The 20,345-nt window shown below is 41.0% G+C and overlaps 2 protein-coding genes across 3 annotated transcripts; one reads left to right on the forward strand and one right to left on the reverse strand.

Annotated features, from left to right (window-relative positions):
- Nucleotides 1–1,277: 1,277 nt before the first annotated feature.
- On the forward strand, nt 1,278–17,080 carry LOC137785160 (tuftelin-like). 2 transcript variants are annotated; one of them, XM_068576242.1, is made up of 13 exons: nt 1,278–1,410; nt 11,045–11,122; nt 11,227–11,319; nt 11,454–11,528; nt 11,663–11,728; nt 12,107–12,196; nt 12,833–12,943; nt 14,206–14,429; nt 14,775–14,880; nt 15,186–15,269; nt 15,466–15,554; nt 15,690–15,802; nt 15,874–17,080. In XM_068576242.1, exons 1-12 carry the CDS (start codon nt 1,354–1,356, stop codon nt 15,760–15,762), a joined length of 1,146 nt encoding a protein of 381 aa, XP_068432343.1. In that variant the 5' UTR covers nt 1,278–1,353; the 3' UTR covers nt 15,763–15,802; nt 15,874–17,080. The 2 variants fall into 2 exon arrangements, with proteins under 2 accessions (XP_068432343.1, XP_068432342.1); XM_068576241.1 differs by having other exon boundaries at nt 15,690–17,080.
- On the reverse strand, nt 16,966–19,571 carry cunh1orf43 (chromosome unknown C1orf43 homolog). Its single transcript, XM_068576243.1, has 7 exons — nt 19,208–19,571; nt 19,003–19,104; nt 18,799–18,907; nt 18,661–18,714; nt 18,161–18,327; nt 17,971–18,029; nt 16,966–17,734 (listed from the first exon to the last, which is right to left on the reverse strand). The coding sequence occupies exons 1-7, from the start codon at nt 19,262–19,264 to the stop codon at nt 17,527–17,529; spliced, it is 756 nt and encodes a 251-aa protein (XP_068432344.1). The 5' UTR covers nt 19,265–19,571; the 3' UTR covers nt 16,966–17,526.
- Nucleotides 19,572–20,345: the final 774 nt, after the last annotated feature.

The raw sequence follows: 20,345 nt of genomic DNA on the forward strand, positions 1-20,345 counted from the left end.
AGAACTCTGTTTAGTGCACTTCTCTTTTCTCGCTGCTTTGATCCATTATTCAACAAAGATGTTCTCACTCTGTCAGCAACATTGTCAAATGCTGAAAGTAGGACGCTTTCTCTGAGCTGATGTGTCACAGTTTATATACCCAAAAAGATTTTCAAGCCATGAGCCACCAAAGGCAAATGAGTTCTACCATAAGCCTAACAGGATAATAAGCAAGTGAAAGTGGCAACAGGGCCGTCTGACATGTGACCGGACTGTTATTAAACAGGGCTACATCCTATTTGCAGCTCCGACACCGAATTAGCTGCAGATCACAGCGACTGCAGACTCCTGGTGCTGACAGAGATGTTGCTTGAAAGTTGGGGAAAAGTTGAACAGCATTTGTTGAGGAAAGACAGGTGAAGCGAGACAGCATATGGGATCCATCTGGAAGAAGATCAGGCAGGTTACTGAGGACAAAATGCTGTTTTTCTGCAGCACTCACACCAGATGTCTGCCGGATGGAGCTGTCATCAACTTCTCTGAGGTCAGACGTTGTTTATTTCCTGAGTTCTTCAGTCATTACCCTCCCTGGAGATCCCAAGGATAAAGAGGATTTTTTGATTCCGGTGTATCTATCTCACTCTCTGTACCTTGTAATGTATAGTATACATGACTGAGTGCCACGTGTTATCAATATGAAGCATTTTAGGCTTCAATCAATTACCTTTTTCCAAATATGCAAAGCTAGCTTTTTGTGTGAATCAAAATAAATATATTTATATGAACTATCCACGTTGAATTAAGTAATACAATGTCATGAATATCATATTAATGTCATACCAGTTTCCATTTCAGCAGCTCAAGGTAGAGGCAGATATAGGAACTGATTACAAACACAGTGAGAGAGAAAAAAACAGCCTCAGTCCATAAATTACAGCCTACTATAACCCGTAAGTTGGCATAAATGGTTTCTATTAAGCAAATACATGATATGAAAATGATTAAAGAATGATTAAAACGTATTAAAATAGTAATACTAAACCAGTTCAAAATAAAAAACATTAAAAAATAATTACAAACAGACTTCTGTTTCCTACATCCTGAATTATGATTCAGTGCATTCCTCGTACATGAGGTGCGGCATGCTGAAGCGCTGCAGGGTTCAACTTTACTGGCTTTCCTGGACAGACCGTGAACGCAACGGGGCAGGTCCCAGGTGTTTCTTCGCACTTTGCACAAATCGCGCACGAGAGTTTTGCGAAGAGGACGAGATGTAAAGTTTCAAAGACCTGACTGACAGGAAGGCAGAGCAACTCTCGACAGCTACAACTTGTTTTTTATTGTTATGTTTTAACTCAACTTTCTGCTGACAAGATGAGCGGCGGCGTGAGGCGGACCGGGAGACCCGGAGAAGAGGACAGCAAAGCAAAGGTGAGTGATGAATACACCTCAACATGTCTGATGAAAGAGACAATCACTGGCCGATTGAATCCAACTTAAATGGGTCCGCGGGAGTCAAAAATATGTTTATAATGCACAGCTGTGATAGACGGACCAACGATATAGCTGACTGTCCTAGTTTACAGAATGTCTTGAGCACAAGTGAAACTGCACAGAAAAATATGTAAATGGTTCCTGTGAGATATTTCAAGAATATGTGAAAGCCACATGTGCTTTTTCACTTTTCACTTTTCTTCTCCTTCTTCTTCTTCTTCTTCTTCTTCTTCTTCTTCTTCTTCTTCTTCTTCTTCTTCTTCTTCTTCTTCTCCTCCTTCTTCTTCTTCTTCTTCTTCTTCTTCTTCTTCTTCTTCTTCTTCTTCTTCTTCTTCTTCTTCTTCTTCTTGGACTTTCCAACTCTAAATATATGATATTTGAATGGAGATTCAACTGGTGTTGTGTGTCATATAAATTGTGTGATGGATTAAGCATGAACTTCTGAACTTGCATCTCATGTGTGAGAGCAAAGCGAAGTTGATGACACGGGCAAGATGGTCAAGGCAAACCACAAACATGAGTTACCTGCACTGTGACATCATTTAGTCATTTAATGCCTGAAGGTGTGGGCTGGAGACTGCAATTTAAAAGGCAAGTGGATTTGATTGTGTCCTAAATACCTCTTCCATGTTATCAATCCCATAAATACAGATCAAATGGCAGGGGGATAATTACTCGCCACCTGTTGCATAAGTTGAACGTCACTTATCTTTGACTTTTCTCACAGAGTTCATGTGTCACTGTGTACATGGCACTTTCTCTGGAACTTTTACCCGCGCTGTGCCTTTGAATAATGAGTGTGCAGTCTGTATTCTAGTGTATGCACAGAAAAGAAAAGCCAGTATTCGTAGCGCTTTCACAGCATGGCCTCAACTCAATATGAGAAGGAACGTGTTGAATATGTTGAAAACAAGTGAAGTCTAAACGCCCTACTTCAAACGTTGGAAGAAGTAAATTAAGTAATGATACCCTCCAGACATGTTTTAATGGCTTGAAAATAATTGTAATTTTTTATGCTGTCCCAGACAGTCCTTTTGTTCAGGCTCAGTCGAGAAAATAACTTACAGAGGATTCCAAGAACGCATTAAGAAAGTGCCGAGACTTGTTCGTGCAATAGTTTAATAGAAATATCTTCTATTCTTTGGCTGTTATAACATTTATTTTTCTTTGACCATTCTCATGTCATCATAAATGACTATGTGACATGTGACACAGTAAGTGCAAAACCTTTTTTCACAGTGTGTTGTAATTTGTTATAAGTTGTTTGTGTTGAGTCATCGAACATTTCATTGTAGAGACCAAAGTTTAATGGACATTCACCAAAAGTGGCGTGAATAAGAATTGTCAAATGAAAGGTGAAATATGACTCAAACTAAACCATTGAGTCAATTAATAGCTGTTACGTGCCGTCACAATGGCGCATGAAGCAGAACAGGATGTTGGCAGGAATGAACAGATTCTTTGTTTAATCAGAGACGTGGCAAGAAGAGGACAAATGCATCCTTTTAAATACATGCCTAAACTCAAACACATGTTCCAAATGCATTTTTGGCAGCTCTCAGCTTTAATGGGCTCTAACTGTGCTGAGGCAAAAAAAAAAAAAGATTTGAGATAGATTTTAATTTCATTGAGTTGTATTAGTTGTAAGTGAATGTAAGGTGGTGATTGATGGCTCTATGTCCATATAAATGCACTTTAGTTTATTGGCCCTTTTACACAACCATGACTCATTTTTTTTAATGCCTTGAGTCGTGTGATCTGTAAACATTGACTTTGGCCTTGTTTGTTTCCAATTCTGCTAAACACGAACCCATTTCATCCCACGCATGCACATTTACACTAAAACATGTTTTTGTGGATCTTGACATTGCAGTTGAGATGTGTTCTCTCATAGCGTGAGAGCACGCTGGGAAGAGCAACAATGACAAGCTTATTGAAATAGCTCAGCTGGATTGTTGTGGGGGGTTTGTCACCTCCAGGGTTTACCTCGCTGCATAAGAGACATCCGCTCTAAGCCTTTTGTGTGCAACACTGACTTTGTTAAATGGCATGTTTGTACTGCTCACATATCAACAAAAGGATAAACGTCTATTAAATATGTAAAAAGAGAGTGTTGACGTATTTTTAACGGCCAACACTGGAAGTTAGTATCCCACAGAAAGCCAATGGGATTTTTCCGTAAATTTAAGATATTTCTGTCTTATTCAGCAAGATAATCTTCTCAAACGAACGCCACTTTTATGATTTTTGAAGAGTGAAACGCAATCGGTAGAAGTAAAAAGCTAATGTTAGGCTATGAGCAAACTACACCACAGCCATGTGAGTGTGGGTTTACACAACAAGGCTGTAATGGTGGAACAATCTGTTGTTTTTTACTACCATTTAGCCACTTGTGAGCAGCCACCTTCTTTAGGATGCATAAAATATTCAAAATTCCCAGGAGGGGTATCTACTGATGTATTTCATATCTGAGAACACAACATTAAAATCCCCCACACACACATGACTTAATGAACTATACTTTTGTTAAGCAATAACATGTGATAGTTGTTCTCAAAAAATAAATTCAATATTTTTGAATACCTTTGGGTTTTGTACTGCTGGTCTGACAATACAAGCAATTTGAAGGCAATGATGATGCATTTTTCTTCATTAATTGATACATGGTTTGGTCTATAAAATGTCAGAATATGGGGAAAGATTCTCGCTACAGTTTCCCAAAGTGACGTCTTTAAATGTCTTGTTTTGTCTGACCAACAGTCCACAACACAAAGATATTTAATTAGTTAACTATCATGAAAGACGAAGGAACTCATATATATTAACATTTAGGAAGCTTGAACCAGGTCATTTGGGTATTTTTTCCCAGTTATTTACGGCTTAAGACAAAATAATAAATCATTAAATTAAAACAAAACCAATAGATTAAGTAGTATTTTTTATGATTTAATTGCAGCAACACTTACAATTGTAATTAAAAAAACATTAGAATTACGATTGTTACATTGGAAGTTTAACATTTTAAGTTTCAGGTAGTCCTACACACACACACACACACACACACACACACACACACACACACACACAAGCATGGACATATTTGGACTGCGGCATTTGACTTTTGTTTGCACAGTTTTGTTGACATTGCACACTCTCAACGTGCCGGTGACTGTCGTATAAAGACCCTTCATTAATCCCTCTTATATAACTGCAGCACACATTCCTCACGTACCACTGTCACCATGTACCAGATATCTTTAACCCACAATTTATGTATTGGTTACTAATTGTCCCACTAAGCTATATATTAGTGTATATTTGCATGAAAATGTGTATTAAAGTTTAACAGTCACTCATTTACTATTCACTAATTAATGAAGATAAAAGCCTAGTGCTGGACCTCTACATGCAATTTTTTTTTTAAATGTTAATTTGATCAAATTCTAAAGATGGTTTTCAAACTGTCCCGCAGTTTAGATTCATCATCAACAAGCCTCATTGCTCAGGATGGTTTATCATCCAATCAGACAAATGTTCCTTCCACTGTGCATTTGGCGCTGCAGTCCTGCAGGGGAGGCTAGCAACCATGTGCCTCCTCGGACGGGCACTGTGGTTCTCTGACTGGAGAACGATCCGGGGGAAAAAAGGGTTGGGCAGCCGACGGAGCCTCACCCAGCCATGTAAGGCAAGACGGCCGCGGCTTCTCACGCTCTTAGTCACGAAGACACAGACAGTCCGGATCACAGACGCCTGAACATCATTGGGAAGAGTCCCCGACAGCTTCGTCTGCCCAGGTAGATATCAAAGACATAACGTAGAGGGCTTGCGTCTGGGTTCATACCAGGTAAAGTGCGTGATGGTACCTGCGGTTGTAGTTTTTGTCTGCTTCATGACCGTGTTCGTTTTTATGACTCATTTGGCTTCATTGTGGACTTGTCATGCTAAAAGCTAAGGGCTGGTTTCCCTCGCACAGATTAAAACAGCCGAAAGAGATACTTCAAAATATAATATACAACAGAGACATCAATTTAACCTTTATTTGATTGGCATGATTTAAACATCATGCAAGGCACGCGTCTCTGTTAAGTGTCGTTTTCAGTGTCAGACATCAATCTGAATCAGTGGGTTCATCTTCATTACATTTTATTTGACACAGACCCCCTGAATGCAAACGCTGCCATTGAGTTTGTCAATACAAAAAGCAACTTTAAAACTTTTTAGAGTCACTGCCCTTTTGTCAGTTACTGTGGATGAGTGACTCATGTGTCGTATTGGTGACACATGCTGTTGTGAATCCGAGGGAAGGAATTTATAGTTACCATGTGTGATGTGTGATGGTTTACAGCGGGACTTGCTGATATCAGCAAGTTACTCTGTTTGTAGTGTTTTATGGCTTTTATTTGGAATCATATATTGCCTGGTAATAAAGGTAAGTTGTTTTGACTCACTGCACGCAGAGATGGATGGACTTCACGATTTTCTGTGAACTCTGTCTGCTCTTGGGGAAAGGAATGCTGAGGCCGCTGTTGGTGCGAATAATGATCCACCGTTCCACTTTCTCAGCTTGTTAGAACAATTAAGTACATAGATTTACAGCCGTGTCTGGGTGATCCTGTACCTCGTGTGTGCTTCCGTATCCGTCGGCCTGCAATGCAGCTGAGCACAGCAATGCTGTCATCTCCAGCAGCACTCATAGAGGAGCTTGTGGCTCGTTAACTGAGATTGGATGGCCGTGTATTGATTGTGGGAGCGACTGACTGGTATGAGGATGCTCTTGCAGTGTTTGTGTGTGTGTGTGTGTGTGTGTGTGTGTGTGTGCGTGCTCGCATTTAGTTTTTGTGCACGAACACGTGAGTGTCAGAGATATTATCTCCTCTATTCTACTTCACACGGCCCCAATTCTACTTTAGAGGAGCTGTGGTGTGTAGCTACAGCACGGCTCTGTCTCTTCCTCGGGCCCTCGCATGCTGCTCAGCTAAAGAGCCGACCTGGTAAATGATCCGGTGGCAGATAATCTACCCGATAGTTTACTTTAACACCTCATTTGCGCCTGTCGCGTTGTTTTTCTCTCTTGTATCGTTTCGCTCCAGTAGAGATCAAACCAATTGGATTTCACTTGTTATGGAGACATCTGGACACCATTTGAGAGGCTTGCAGCAACCTGTTAAATAATCAAAGCTGTTTTTACCACCGTACCTCCTCTTGAATGACGAGCGTTAATCGTGGAGGTGACTGGCAACACAGAACATCATCAAATGCAGTTTTTTCTCAAGTCATTCATTACATACCGTACATTAATTACAGAAACAGTTTGGATTATGTGCAGTGTCTGCATGTAAACAAGTATATATTACTGTAGAAAATAACAATGCAAGAGGTTACGTTGTCGTAAATTATTTTGACGTTGCATAGTTTTTCCAATAGAAATATTTCTGCACAATATCTTGCAAAGCATCACAGTCGTAAACCTCAACGTCTTAAGAATTTAAAGACCCTGCAGGAAAAACCCCAACAACCAATATTGCTGCACAGGTAAAGGAATGTCCAATACTTTACTTGTCAACTACATGCCAAGGCCTGCTGATACATTTGAAGGTTGATCCTTTGTTTGTTTCTGTTTTTGTCTTTTGATCTGTATCATTTAATTCATGAGGAACTAATTAATGTAGATTTATGCTTCGGAGGAAGAATAAATCAACTAATAGAACAACAGCTGAACACCTCAGTTAACAATATTGATATCATCTCGACAACAATTATCATTAGTTAGTGCATATAGACTGAAGTTTGATTGTATTAAATGATTTGATGTGTCCAAATAACATTTATGCCTTTTAAAAGATATGAAAACACAAGGATACAATTTAACCTCGCAGGTTTTGTTTTCTCTGTGTTTAATAATTAATTTGAGGTTCCCAGAAATTACAAACAAATAGAAGTTAAGCATTTCCTGAGCAACATGCACAAGTGGATTAGTACAAAGTGTAACCTGTTTATTGACAAAAACATGATCCTCATGTTCTTGAGCGCACACTCTTTCTGATGCAAGTCTCTTATTCGTGTCAAAACATGCTGTTATGTTAGAACTGAAGTCTATAATATGTTAATTGTTGGACAGGCCAGGACCACAAAGGTATGCACTGATTCAATGTTTAATTCCACTTTGGAACAAAATCACACCTACATTTGACCTGTAATGATGCCTAATAAGCACCTTTTGTTGGAGTGGTTTCCAAGTAACTCGTTTTCACCCATTTTGATTGGTTTGGGGTGTTGTTACGGCGCTGTGCAGTTTACCTCCGCAATATGTGTTGAGTACAACGTGCACAACAAAGGATTCTGTGGTCATAATGCAGAAGAGATTTTTAAACAGCAGAGATTTCTTTGGCGCTCGATGTAACACTTACACGTGCATTTGTAACATCGTAGTCTGCAGCTTCCCATTTTTCTTTCGTTTGTCTCAAACACGCTGCTGTTGCTGTTTTTACCCCGGATTATTCCCAGTGACCGAGGCAACCCCTCATAGACATGCAGTGCGAGCAGGGAAAAAAAGAGCTTGAAACAAGGGTTTGCACTATTAAGGATTCAGTTGCATTCTGGGAACCAAAACATACCCGTGATTTGCCTTCAATGTAGCTTCATGAAAAAGCAGATTATCACCTGTATGCAATTTTTCAGGTGTGCTTACTTTGGCGCTCTGTGGAGGAAATGTGTCCACGGAGTGGATTCCACAGACATGCAGGAGAATAGCGTGTGGTGAGGAGCTGTGTACAGTAACCAGCTAGGCGTGTCTGTTCCACCATCCTCTGTGGAAAGCCCTCCAGCTGTCGCTCCCTTTGATCGCAGAACGAAATGTTGGCCTGCCTGTCTCTCCCTTGACTCTGATGGTTTTATTACACAAAGATCTGCCGTTCAGGCTAAACCATTTAGCCTGTCTTTGTCATGCAAAGCAGGAAAGTGGTCGCTTACACAAGTAAACAAATGTGTCAGCCACACGTGATGCGCTCTTCTTAATCCTGGAGCTATACGTTACTGTATGTGTCAACATGACTTATGGGAGGCAAGTTTGCACACATTCTAAAGACCATAAATTGTTTCCACCCGTTCACACACAGTGACAGTGACACACACACACACGAACAAAACAATAAAAAGCATTGACTTATATAACGTAACACACACACACTCACTCACTCACATCCAAAGAAAAGTCACTTTTGTGTTAGTTGAATCCTACACAATGTTGCATTTTGCTTATATTGAACAAAGATGATACGAACCACAGATGGACCATTCCGCCCATGTTTTGCTCCTCATCATGATCTGCAAGCAAGAGGCATGATTGTTGATGACCGAATACCATCAAACGTGTTTTAAACTGCAGTGATACATTCAGCACCTCTGTGCAAGTTGTTGCTGTGTTGTCACATAGAGCTGTAACATTCAACCGCTGACTGACACTCAACGTGTGTTCACATGATCCCCGATACAGTGAAGGGCTTTTCCCAGGGAAGAGGTGATTGAATGATCGTGGCGGTACTAGCTATCAAGCGTGAAACAAAATATTTGCAAAATGTAGTATTCCGGTTGGAATACTTTGAACATTCCCGCAGTCAGGCTCAAGTGTCACTACTGAAGTTTTCATTACAGCGCTGCCTTCACGCGCAGACAGACTGCGCTATGTGAAGAACGTGACAGTGCCTCTTTATTTTTTTTTCTTCCTTTAAGTCCCTGTGTCATTCTCACAGGGCGAAATTACAGGTGTTTAAAGTGGCTTTATTAGGTGTACACTATGTGAGCTGAGTCACGGCGAACCAAAGAACACATCATTAAAACATGAGATGTTCCCGAGCAAGTACTTCAAGGGAGTGACTTTATGCAAATAATTACGCAGGTGAAATTGATGAGACAAAGAAGATTATTGCCGTCCTGTAGCTGGATTCAAGAAGAGATGATGATGGAAATATTACCTGTGCGTGTGAAACTTGTAAACAAAGTCAGTTCTGGGTAAAAAAAATTGGGAGCGAAGCTTCCGTTTCCACCCGTGTGACACAGTCTGTGCAGCTGTATTAAACATAATTTAAACTTAAATAGTCTTTTAGACTGAGACTTGAAATGAAATCAACAAAGGATTAAGGTAATCCCAGTGCGGTCATCTACAGGACATTGTGTTTATGTTTCCTTTGTGCTTTTGACTAAAAGATCACGTGTCCTTTGATCGGATCGCTATCTGGTTTACTCTGTAGCTGACACCCACACAAAGCTGATTTAAGACCACTGATAAAGATGATGATGAAGATGATGATAGCACCTACCGCAGTGTCAGAAGGTGAAATAGTTTATAATTCTGTAATGACTGATAATATCCATTCATTCTTCATCTCGTATACTGTCAAGGGGAGGCACACAACATACAGTAGGTCCCGTATGAGCTACATGTAAATATGAGCATGTGCACACACATAAAAAAACACACACACACACACGCGCATGCATGCATACAAACACACAACACCACATAGAGGCGAGGATTAAGCGTGATTCAGGTTGAGGATGAGATAACAATCAGCTATGGTACATAACCCTGCTGTACCTGCACTGTTATCCTCGAGCTAAACTGGAATTAGTTTGTCAAAGTGCCAAATGGTTTGTTTTCTTTGTACATTGAGAGGAAAAGCAACACAATTTTCTGCGTAGCCACACACCTCCTTACTTAAACGGGTGTTACCAAGAAGGATTATGTGTCGTTAAAGCAAGTGTTTGTGTTGGGGAAAGGTCGTACTTTGTTTTGTAAAACATATTTAGTAAAAAAAAGGTCAACTGAACTGAGGCCAATTGCCATTTCACTTTTTTAATTGAAATATGTTGGAAATTATACATTTATTTACCTTCCCATTCTGTTTTGTAACCTATTCACTGGATCCTGGGTTATTTGTTTGTCGCTGAAACATACAATCTGAATAACTGCAGTGTCCAGTTCAAGAACGATAGTGTGTTGAAACATTATGCACACTGCTCATGTGTGTGTTAGGTCATTTGCAGTAGATGACCTTAAATAAATAGAATTCAACAACATGAAACAAATCAATATATTCAATCTGTTGTTGCTATTTTATATTAATACTTTGTGTTTAGAGGGAAGTTGTCAAGTACTCACACAGTCTGTTTTTATTTAAAGTTGCATTGAGAGTGACTCAGCGGTCACACTGTTTTGAGTCTCGGTATTTGTGGCTCTGACTGGAAAGGACTGGTTTCATTTTCTCCAGATGTAGACTGGACTGTTTGGTCGTAACCACCAGACTTTCCCCCCTCGAGGATGCAATGGAAATCCTCTGTGTCGGTTGCTAGGCTTTGTCGTCAAACAGTGTGGCCTCCACAGAGGAACTTCAGTATGGGGAAGTTTTATGACAAAAAGAAGGCCCCTCTTTCTCTGCTCCACCCTCTTTCTCACTGACGGCATTCATTTTACGCCTCTCTGCCTTCTCCGCATTGGTTGTTTCCCTCAACATCCCCACAGCTCCATTGAGTCATCTAAATGTAGTTTCTGTTGTGCCTTAATCTTTCATTTCAGGTCCAATGCGGGAGACTTGGACTCACTCTACAAGATCAGGATCTGTCCGGCTGCACCTCGGAGCGGCACAGCAACAAGGTGCAAATTAGAGAGGAAACGGTTTAGTTGTGTTGTGTAGTAACTGAACGTGGGGAAAAGGACAGTACAACTCTTTTTTTTCTTCTTCTTTTTACTGATCATAGGTGAGCAGCATTGCAGTAGTGCTGCCACAGAAACCAGAGGAGCAGGAAGAAACACTTATCACTCCCACAGAAGACAAAGTTGAAGTCATTAAGGTATGTCGGATTGTTTTGGCGTTTGTTTTCATAATTGTACGCATGTGCGAGCCAGTCCACTTATTTGTGCTTATTTAAAGTATGTGTGTGCTCACCCGTGTTATCTAACACACTCCCGTCACTGTGGACTCCAGGTTTATCTCGAAGCCCGACCAGAGGCCCGGGAGAGTGTCAAAATGATGACAGACGAGGTGTCCCAGATTCAGGAGGTCAGTCTGCGACTGGAGAGTGGAGAACAGTAGAGTGAAGAATAGTAGAGTGGAGAACAGTAGAGTGTGTGTGTGGGTTGAACAAGGGGAAGGGCATCGTTTTGGCATCGAACCACTTGTGTTTGTGTTTCTAGGTGAGGTACTGTCTGAAGACTCTGAGAGAGCAAATGGCTGCCCGGCAGAACACGAACAACAATAAGGTACACACCCTCTGCATCATACATAAAGACGTTTTGATGAATGTTGGGCTGAAACAATTAGACAAATGATTGTTCGGCGTTGATAAAATCCTCACTAAATCAGAAGCATGGACACCACGAGTCGTGTGCTTTTAGTAGAGCAACACCAGGAGGCCTTGAATGGCAAAAGCAACTCATTGCCGGTGTGACTAATCGTAGACACAACAAGATTACAATGCATTACAACAGTACATGACTGTCGTGTTCCACAATATCTTGTGTTTCCTTCAAGTTGCGTTTGCCGTGAGCTCTCTGGGCCACTTTAGTAGTGGTGCATAGTGCGAGTAAAAGGAGAAATAAGCCCTGACTCCACTAACCAACCGCTGCTCTCCTCTTCAGTATCCGGCCAATGGCTTCAGAGTGAATTTACCCAGCAGCCCAGCAGCTGTCTCCAACGGCAACGCTGTTCTCACCGACTCAGACGCTCAGGTGAGCTAAAAACAATGCAACTTTCTCGAACTGATGTTTGCTGCACGTGCCTTCGCGATCTGATCATTCATCAGTTTAATAAGGGTAAGCCGCGGGGAGTAGCAGAAACCAATTTCAGCTGAAACTAGTTTGAATGCTTTCAAATGAGTATTTAAGTGACAGGCGTAACATTCATAATGGAAAAGATGTCTGGCCTCCAGCTGTTTTGCATTCAGACAATCCAACTGCCTGCTGCTCCAAAGAAAATGGTGCCAGGCTCTCTGAAGCTGATAACAAAACGTATCACACACACAGTGAAGGGCTCACTTACATCCTGACTAATAGTGTGCGCTCACAAACACTACACATACACACACACACACACACACACACACACACACACACACACACACACACACACACACACTATTGTATTTCCCATGGATTATTCTAGACTCAGCACATCACATCATCTCCTGTAACAAGACACCATCATCTACCAGGGCAGTAGAGTCAGAGCGGGGAGGTATTGTGGCTTCCCGTACCCAGTGCCGGTCTTATCTGTCTGTTAGCACCAGCCTTGCCCTGGGGTTCAACTTGTTTGCCTGATTAAGCCTGATTGAGCGTTTCACTTTCTGTCTGCCTGCACTCTGTCAGGTCGGGGATAATCAGGAGGAGACTGTGAACCTCAGGGAGGCGACCAAGCGTCTGTACGTGCAGCTGAAGGAGATGGAGAAGAGGCATCAGAAGGAGAGGGAGAGACTGCAGGTCTGTCTCACGAGACAAGTAACATGACACGACTTCCTGTCTGCAGCTATGACTCACTCCTCGGCTGCTGTCTTGTGCCTTTAATCGCTCTCATTATCTGTGGACTTCATCCTGTGATCCTCGCTGTTTGGGTCTTTGCGCAGCAGCTCATTCATGCGTCAGGTCATGCAGGGACACAGACTAACCGCAAGCTGATCTGTCGGGCACTGTCCCTAAAACCTTCCTGTACAGTTAGTGGCACCAGCACAATTATATTGATACAACAGGCAGAGACGTTGAACCATTTACAGAGTTTCAACCATCACGCGTCATTTTATTCAGCTTTATTGCAAGTCATCCGCAAATACGTTTAAGTTGTAATTCAGACAGAACATAGCAAATATTATAACAATGACAATTGTTATAATACAATTGTCATTGTATTATAATGACAATTGTATGCATCATTGAGTATGATGCATACTCAATTTGAGTATGCATCAAAGACAGGCTCTGAGTATATTTTATTTTGTCAATTCCAGTGTGACTGCAATACAGAGAAAACGTATCTGGTAAAGAATTTGAGACACAGCTTGTGTTCTAATAAGGAAGGTAGAGGAGTAAGCCGTCTCGTCCTAACAGGCGCAAAGAAACTATTGAGGAACATGTCATGGGTGTGAAGGGACATCAAATGCGTATGTCCATTATACCCAATGTTAGAATAACTCCCAAAGTTAATCGCTGGGATCAAGGAAACCCACTGAGTTGCTATCTGAAAACACAAGCAGCTATACAATCAGAGGATTTAAACAAACTAAATGAATTAACAGACTTCTCGGGTTTAACTGCTATCCCTGTACTTGCTGTTGTGCAAACAGGGACGGTAAAGGCTAGGGGGGATCCTGTAGATCAAAACATTGCCTTGCAAAGAGTGGAAAAGAAATAAAGTATTTATTTGGAGCATAAGAGTGTGCAGGCCTCCTTTGTGCTCTGCTGTGAAGTATTGTTTGTCTTAACAGAGTATTTTTGCCTGCATGTGCGCACAGTTGGTCCCGCTTTAAATAGGGATTGTGGCCGCAGACATTTTTGGTTTGACTTCCAAATATAGTGGTTTAGATAATCTGAATAATTGTAGACTAGGCCCAAACAACTTCAATGTGACAGAGGTCTAATCAGCCAGAGTAACTGAAAACAGTAATTAGTTATGTCTTGAACATGGTATCCACTCTTACTTAATCACAGGGAAACCCAAACAAGGTCTTACTCTGTGGCTCCCCTCACAGGCTGAGTCACACGAGTGTGGCGCTCGTCTGGCCAAGCAGTCCGAGAAGCTCCAGACGGCGGAGAAGCTGTCGGAGGAGAGGGGTCAGCAGGTGGAGGAGCTGCAGAGGCTGCTGGGAAGCATGGCGATGGAGAGCCGCAACCTCAAGGACAAGATGGCGGAAGGGGAGGCAGAGCTGCTGCAGCTCAAAGCAGATAAGGAGGAAGGGAAGGAGAGTGAGGATAGGTGAGAAGAGAAACAACGTGATGAGACAAAGTACAATCATTGGTACACATGGGGAAATAAAATCTGTATACTGTATACAATAATGTTATCTTTCACTGTTCGATGCCTTGAAATCATCCTCGTTGTACATCTTCAATATACAGATAACAATATATCTGCAAATATAATTTAGAAATGAATGATTTTATTAGCAACTTGTTTCCCATGGTGTTACCCAATAATTATGACAGCTAACGTGACCTCCACTAGTCAAAACTTGTTCAGTGGTTTTCTTAATGTATGGCTTTTTACTCCATTTGCTATTAGTTTGACAGCGTTTTCTCATACATTTGTGTGTGTTTGCAGGTGTGAGGAGCTGGAGAAGGAGGTGGCCATTCTGAAGGAAAAGATCCATCACCTTGACGACATGTTAAAGAGTCAGCAGAGGAAAGTCCGCCACATGATCGAACAGGTATTTACACACACAAACTACGAGCAGTCAAAGGTGCGCACAGACACGTGCACACGTCATGCAAATGAGGCTCTCCGGTGCCCACAACTGCACAGGAAGCCATTAACAAGGAAATTAGATTTTGAGGAGGCGGACGCATGAAGAGTAATTGATGTGCAAGAGTGGAGTCGAGAAGAAACGTGTGGCGAAAACAAAAAAAACTCACTCGTCATGAATAAGTGATGCCCGCATCTGCTCCTGCAGGGAAAGTGTTTCACCTGAACTCACCACATTGTTTGTTTGTGTTTGTTTATTTTGTGATACAGCTGCAAAACTCTCGGACGGTCATCCAAGAGAGGGATCGATTCATCGGGGACCTGGAGGAGCGGGTGGCCTTCCTAGAGGCTGAGGTCAGGAGAATCATAGTTCGAGTCTGAATTTGCTCTTGTCTGACATGTCGATAAAGTACATCATGTGTGTTTTTAACTTTTAACACTAAAAAGAAAAAAGCTGAAAAGTTGGAAGCATGTGAAACATTCGTACCACTGCTGTGTGATGGCGTTGTTTGCACACAATGTAACGTCTTGAACCCCTTTCTGTCTGCAGAACAAAGAAATGCATGACCACTTGGAGTACTTCCTGGCAGGCCAGGAGCCTCCGCCCATGACATCCAAGAAGCCTGAAGTTGTTTACAGGTAAGCCGCTTGCTTTCTTATTTACATTAAGAACGCTGATTTCCCACTGAGATGGTGTCTTGTCTGCCACTCTTGCTAAACTCAAATGTCCACATAAACCTCAAAGCATTGAAGTACTTTGTCTCTTCTGTGCAGTAAAACACTCACACCGACGACACAGAGCAACAAGGCCCTCCCGTTCATCAAAGTCATCGAGCTCAAGTCCTAAACAGTGTCAGCCAACGGAATGAACAAATGGAAAATACTATGTAAATATATATTTATATATATTTAACCAACCATCTAATGTAGACTGCAGTGCTTTTTTTTTTTTTTAAAGCTGGCTTAACAGACCTCATGGGGACCCAACGCAGCACATTGGTCCTTTGGTTAGTACCTCCATGGTTACTCTTGAGGCTGTTCTGCGTACATGTACTGCATCCAACGGTGTCGAACAGAATGTAAAAAAAGGGATTCAAACTGGGATCTGATGGTTGGAGGAATCCTGAAAAGATACGAGGAAGGAGCTGTGCAATGCAAAGAGTTGTACTGAACTTCTTATATAATACACAAAGACACAAATATGTGCAGCGTGTACTTTGTCAGGAAGTCGCAACGTGGCAGAGGCAAGAGTTCAGCAAAGTTCTCTGTGTTTATTGCTATCCACCTCTACTTCTTTCCCATGCAAACATCTCAGTAAATATGTTAAAACAGCTTAATGTAAAAGATGGGTTGAGATTAAAAACCCTCCCTGTTATACATACATACTGTGTGTACTATGTGTTCCGCCTCACTCTGAAGCAGCAGCAGGGTTTGGGGTCAGATGCCTCAGTGCTTTGCACCACATTGCCAATGGCGGGCATGCATTTGTCATCTTAATCTTGAAATATGAGTTATACTTAACTTGGATATATTTCTGACTTTAGAATGGGTTTAATATTATGACTGTTAACATTATTTTAAATTAGAATTTAGATTTTTTTTCTTCTTTTTAGCCATGCTAGTAATTACTTATTTGAGGCTACTTGTAGAGATAGAGGCTAGCTAATAGCAATATTTGTATTCTCATCAATGCCGCCTCGACATCTTTATTATATATATTTCCTGTTTTGTGCTGAATTGTTGCATATTTAATAACACCTTTTCAAACTTACTGACATTATGCGTTGTTTGTATGACTGTTTTTCTGTAAAATACTTCGAGGATGTACATTTACATTTTTATAAACTGAGTACCCATTTACTGTGAACACTGTAGATAGATACATTGAAGTTTGGTCTGTTATTTCTTTGAAGACTGTTATATTTAATTTCAATATCATGAAATACCTGGTTTATCTGACTTATTTGTTGTATCGCTGCTGGTGCATCTTTACTCAGTAACCTTGTACTGCCATCTAGTGGAGTTATTAAAGACTCTGAAAATGAAGAAGTGGGTTTCAAGGCTTTTATCTCAAAACACGAAAGAGTTCAACCTCACACAAATACAAATCACTCAATATCAATTAAATAAGGTATGAAGGTCTGTATAAATATCTTACATCTGTACAAACAAAGTAAATAAAAACATCATATTTACATTTGGACTTGGAAAAACAAATCCAGGTGACTTCGCCTTTACTTTTTGTTTTGTTTTTACAAAAATGACAATGCAAACCTTGCCATGATGGCTACAATCATATTCGTCCTCTGAACATGTGCATTACATCCAAAATACCAATGAAGGCCTTGGTTGAAATGAGAGGGGAAAAGAACCTTCTAACAATTGTCATAAAATGAGTAATGTCTTTCTCCTTATCATTCTTTGAAATTACATGGAAAATAGTGCAATTTACTGTAAGGAGAAGTTTTCCCATCTCATTAGTGGGTGAATATTAAAGCTTAACTTAAGAACACATTTATACATCACAACTTTGTGTTTTCCAGCAGGAAACATAAAGTTGTTAGTCCACAAAAACGTTTTTTTGCCACAGTCGGTCTGTAGCGGCGGCGTCTCACAGCGTGCTCTCTAAGGTGTTGTAGTTGTCTTTGAAACTTTTGAGCTCCAGAAAGTGTTTGGGCCTCTTACTGCGCTGGCCAGTGGAGGGCAGGTAAGTGACCTGGATGGTGGAGGGAGTGCTCCGGACTGGGGAGCCCGTCAGGTCCTTTGCTGCGGACTGGTGGTGCTGGTCCAGGCTGGTGGTGCTGGAATATGCTTTCACCCTGAGGGATGGGAGAAGAAAGGAGCGTTATGATGCAATAACCATACTAGTATGTGTAAAAATGTTCATGAATATCTAAAGAAACAGCAGCAGTGTCAGTAGTAGTAGAAACGATTGCATGTGAAGGCATACACAAGGTCGGGCCTTGTGAGTGTCAGCCATGCGGGTTTTAAAACGTGCCCCAACAGTGTTTCAAGACGAACTATTTCAACTCTGAACCAGTGGAGCAGCACTTACACATCAGCCAGTTCGTTGAGAGCGTGCTGGTATTCAAGAAATTCATTTTCCCCAAACACCTGAAATACACAGTTCAAGTCAAGATGCTGCAACATAACTGTTAAACCCATCATATTCATATTTTATTTTCATCACCCATCAGTCACACACACACACACACACACACACACACACAAACACTTGTAAGCACCCCAGTCCCATGTCGAGCGCTGTCGTAGCCCTCGAGTAAACGGTCGATGAGCGGGCTGCGGCTGCTCTTGATCAGAGAGTGGGAGTTGCGCAACTCCAGAAGCCAGTTCCTAAAGCTGCGTCCAGTAAACGCAGTGGGACATCGGCTTATCTCCTGCAAAGGGATTCCTGAGGGCCAAACATGAAGGAACCACAGGGAAAATTGGGTCACTATAGAAAAAAACATGATTTGGTAAACTCAAAGAGTATAAGACATAAGTACAAAAACCAATGACATAACAAATAAAAAAATGTAAATGTTGGAGATTAACAGATGAAAAGCTGTTTGAGCTGCTGCTCCTCTGTGAGAGGTAAAGCGTGTGACTTTGAGAGAAACTTTGAGAGAGAATCACAGTAATGAGTGTGAGAATAAAAGATTTAGTTTGTGTGATTAGACCATGATGAGATCAAAGGACGCGCCTGCACAATCAGTAAGTCCAAGCATCATGTTCAAGTTCTCACCTGAGTCACGGATGGCATCCAGAGCTTTCATTCTGTACAGGTAGTTGAAGCAACCTGTGAAAATGTGAATAAAGGTTTTTGATATAGAGGGGAAAAGGACAGAAGTGGCAACAAAAGGAGGTGAAAAAGGTGACTAACTGATTTGTGACTCTTGCTTCAGCCTGTCGTCTTCCTCTGACAGGAGACGAGGCTCAAAGCGGATCTCGTGGACCTTGGACAGTCTGGAGTCGATCCTCTCCCTCAAACCCTGAATCAATCCAGGAGGAAAAAAATACACAGACACATGAGCATTGCATGGGCTATTCGATTATGGCAATCAAACTTTTAAAAGATCCACTTTACCTTTGGTGCGTTATGGCCAATAGGGGCATGGGGTCCTCGGCGTGATCTCATTGCGAAACGCATGATTTGCCTCTTGACGAAGATGAACAACAGCACGAACACCTGCACACGAAACCAAAGGTGCCAGGATGGGTGTCAACGTGGGCATCATCATCAGCATCATCATTATCATCACACGAGTACTTCTCAGAGAGACTTCACTTACCAAACTCCCATAGGCCATAACCAGAACAACATTAACCCCTGACAAGGATTCTGCCATGTTGTCTGTCCGTGTGCACGTTACAGTTTATCCACAGGTCGGTCACGTGAAGCTAACCCAGCGAACACGGAATGTAGCCGGCGTTAAACGTTTTGTTATTAACGTTACATTAGCTCGGCAGCTAGCAGTCGACTGTCCATCTTGAAAAGAAACCCCCAATGCTGCACAGTTTTTAAGAGGGTGATTCGACAAAGAGAAAAAAAAACTATGCTGCAACAGTTATGATACTCATCTGTGTGTTCAGCAACATCATTCATGAAGAGAGGTGTAACGTTTGCTTGAGCTAACACTAGCTAGAAGCAGTGAGGGCGACAGCGACTACTGATTTACGACTTTTGAAATTACCGTAATAACTATGTAAGAAGCTCCAGTCAGGTCTCACAACCTACGTGTTCAACGTCCACGATTTGCCCCAAGATGTCACCACACCAAAACCTACTGCTATCTGTTTTGTATTGTACCATGTGTATTTTATGTAACGTTTATTTTTGTAAAAAAAAAAAAAAGTGATACAAATATTGAAGGTACTTTGGCATTATGATTTTTCATATATTGTTGTTGTGTATTAAACAATCAATTTACAACAATATAACTGCACCTTCTTTTTACTGGATTCTCTCTCTCTCTCTCTCTCTCTCTCTCTCTCTCTCTCTCTCTCTCTCTCTATATATATATATATATATATATATATATATATATATATATATATATATATAAACAATGCTTTTCTTTGAAAAAAACTTTTGAACGGTAGTGTATGTACATTATTACTACGACTAATACTACTACTACTACTACTACTAATAATACTACTACTACTACTAGTAGTAGTAGTAGTAGTAGTAGTAGTAGTAGTAGTAGTAGTAGTAGTAGTAGTAGTAGTCGTTTTAGTGGTTACAAATCTAAAACTATTTTATCCAGAATTATTTTGTTTATATTACTTATTTCCTTGTATTTCATACTCCATCACAATTTTTAAATATCTATACAGATAAGTATAATCATTGCATAGTGATTGTATATAAATTACACATTGCATATATTACTCACCCATATATACTTAAATTGATTGTATTAATTA

This window comes from Clinocottus analis, unplaced genomic scaffold, assembly GCF_023055335.1.
Source record: "Clinocottus analis isolate CAN_PGR_092001 unplaced genomic scaffold, fCliAna1.0.p SCAF_14, whole genome shotgun sequence".
In the NCBI taxonomy this organism is placed as follows: domain Eukaryota; kingdom Metazoa; phylum Chordata; class Actinopteri; order Perciformes; family Cottidae; genus Clinocottus; species Clinocottus analis.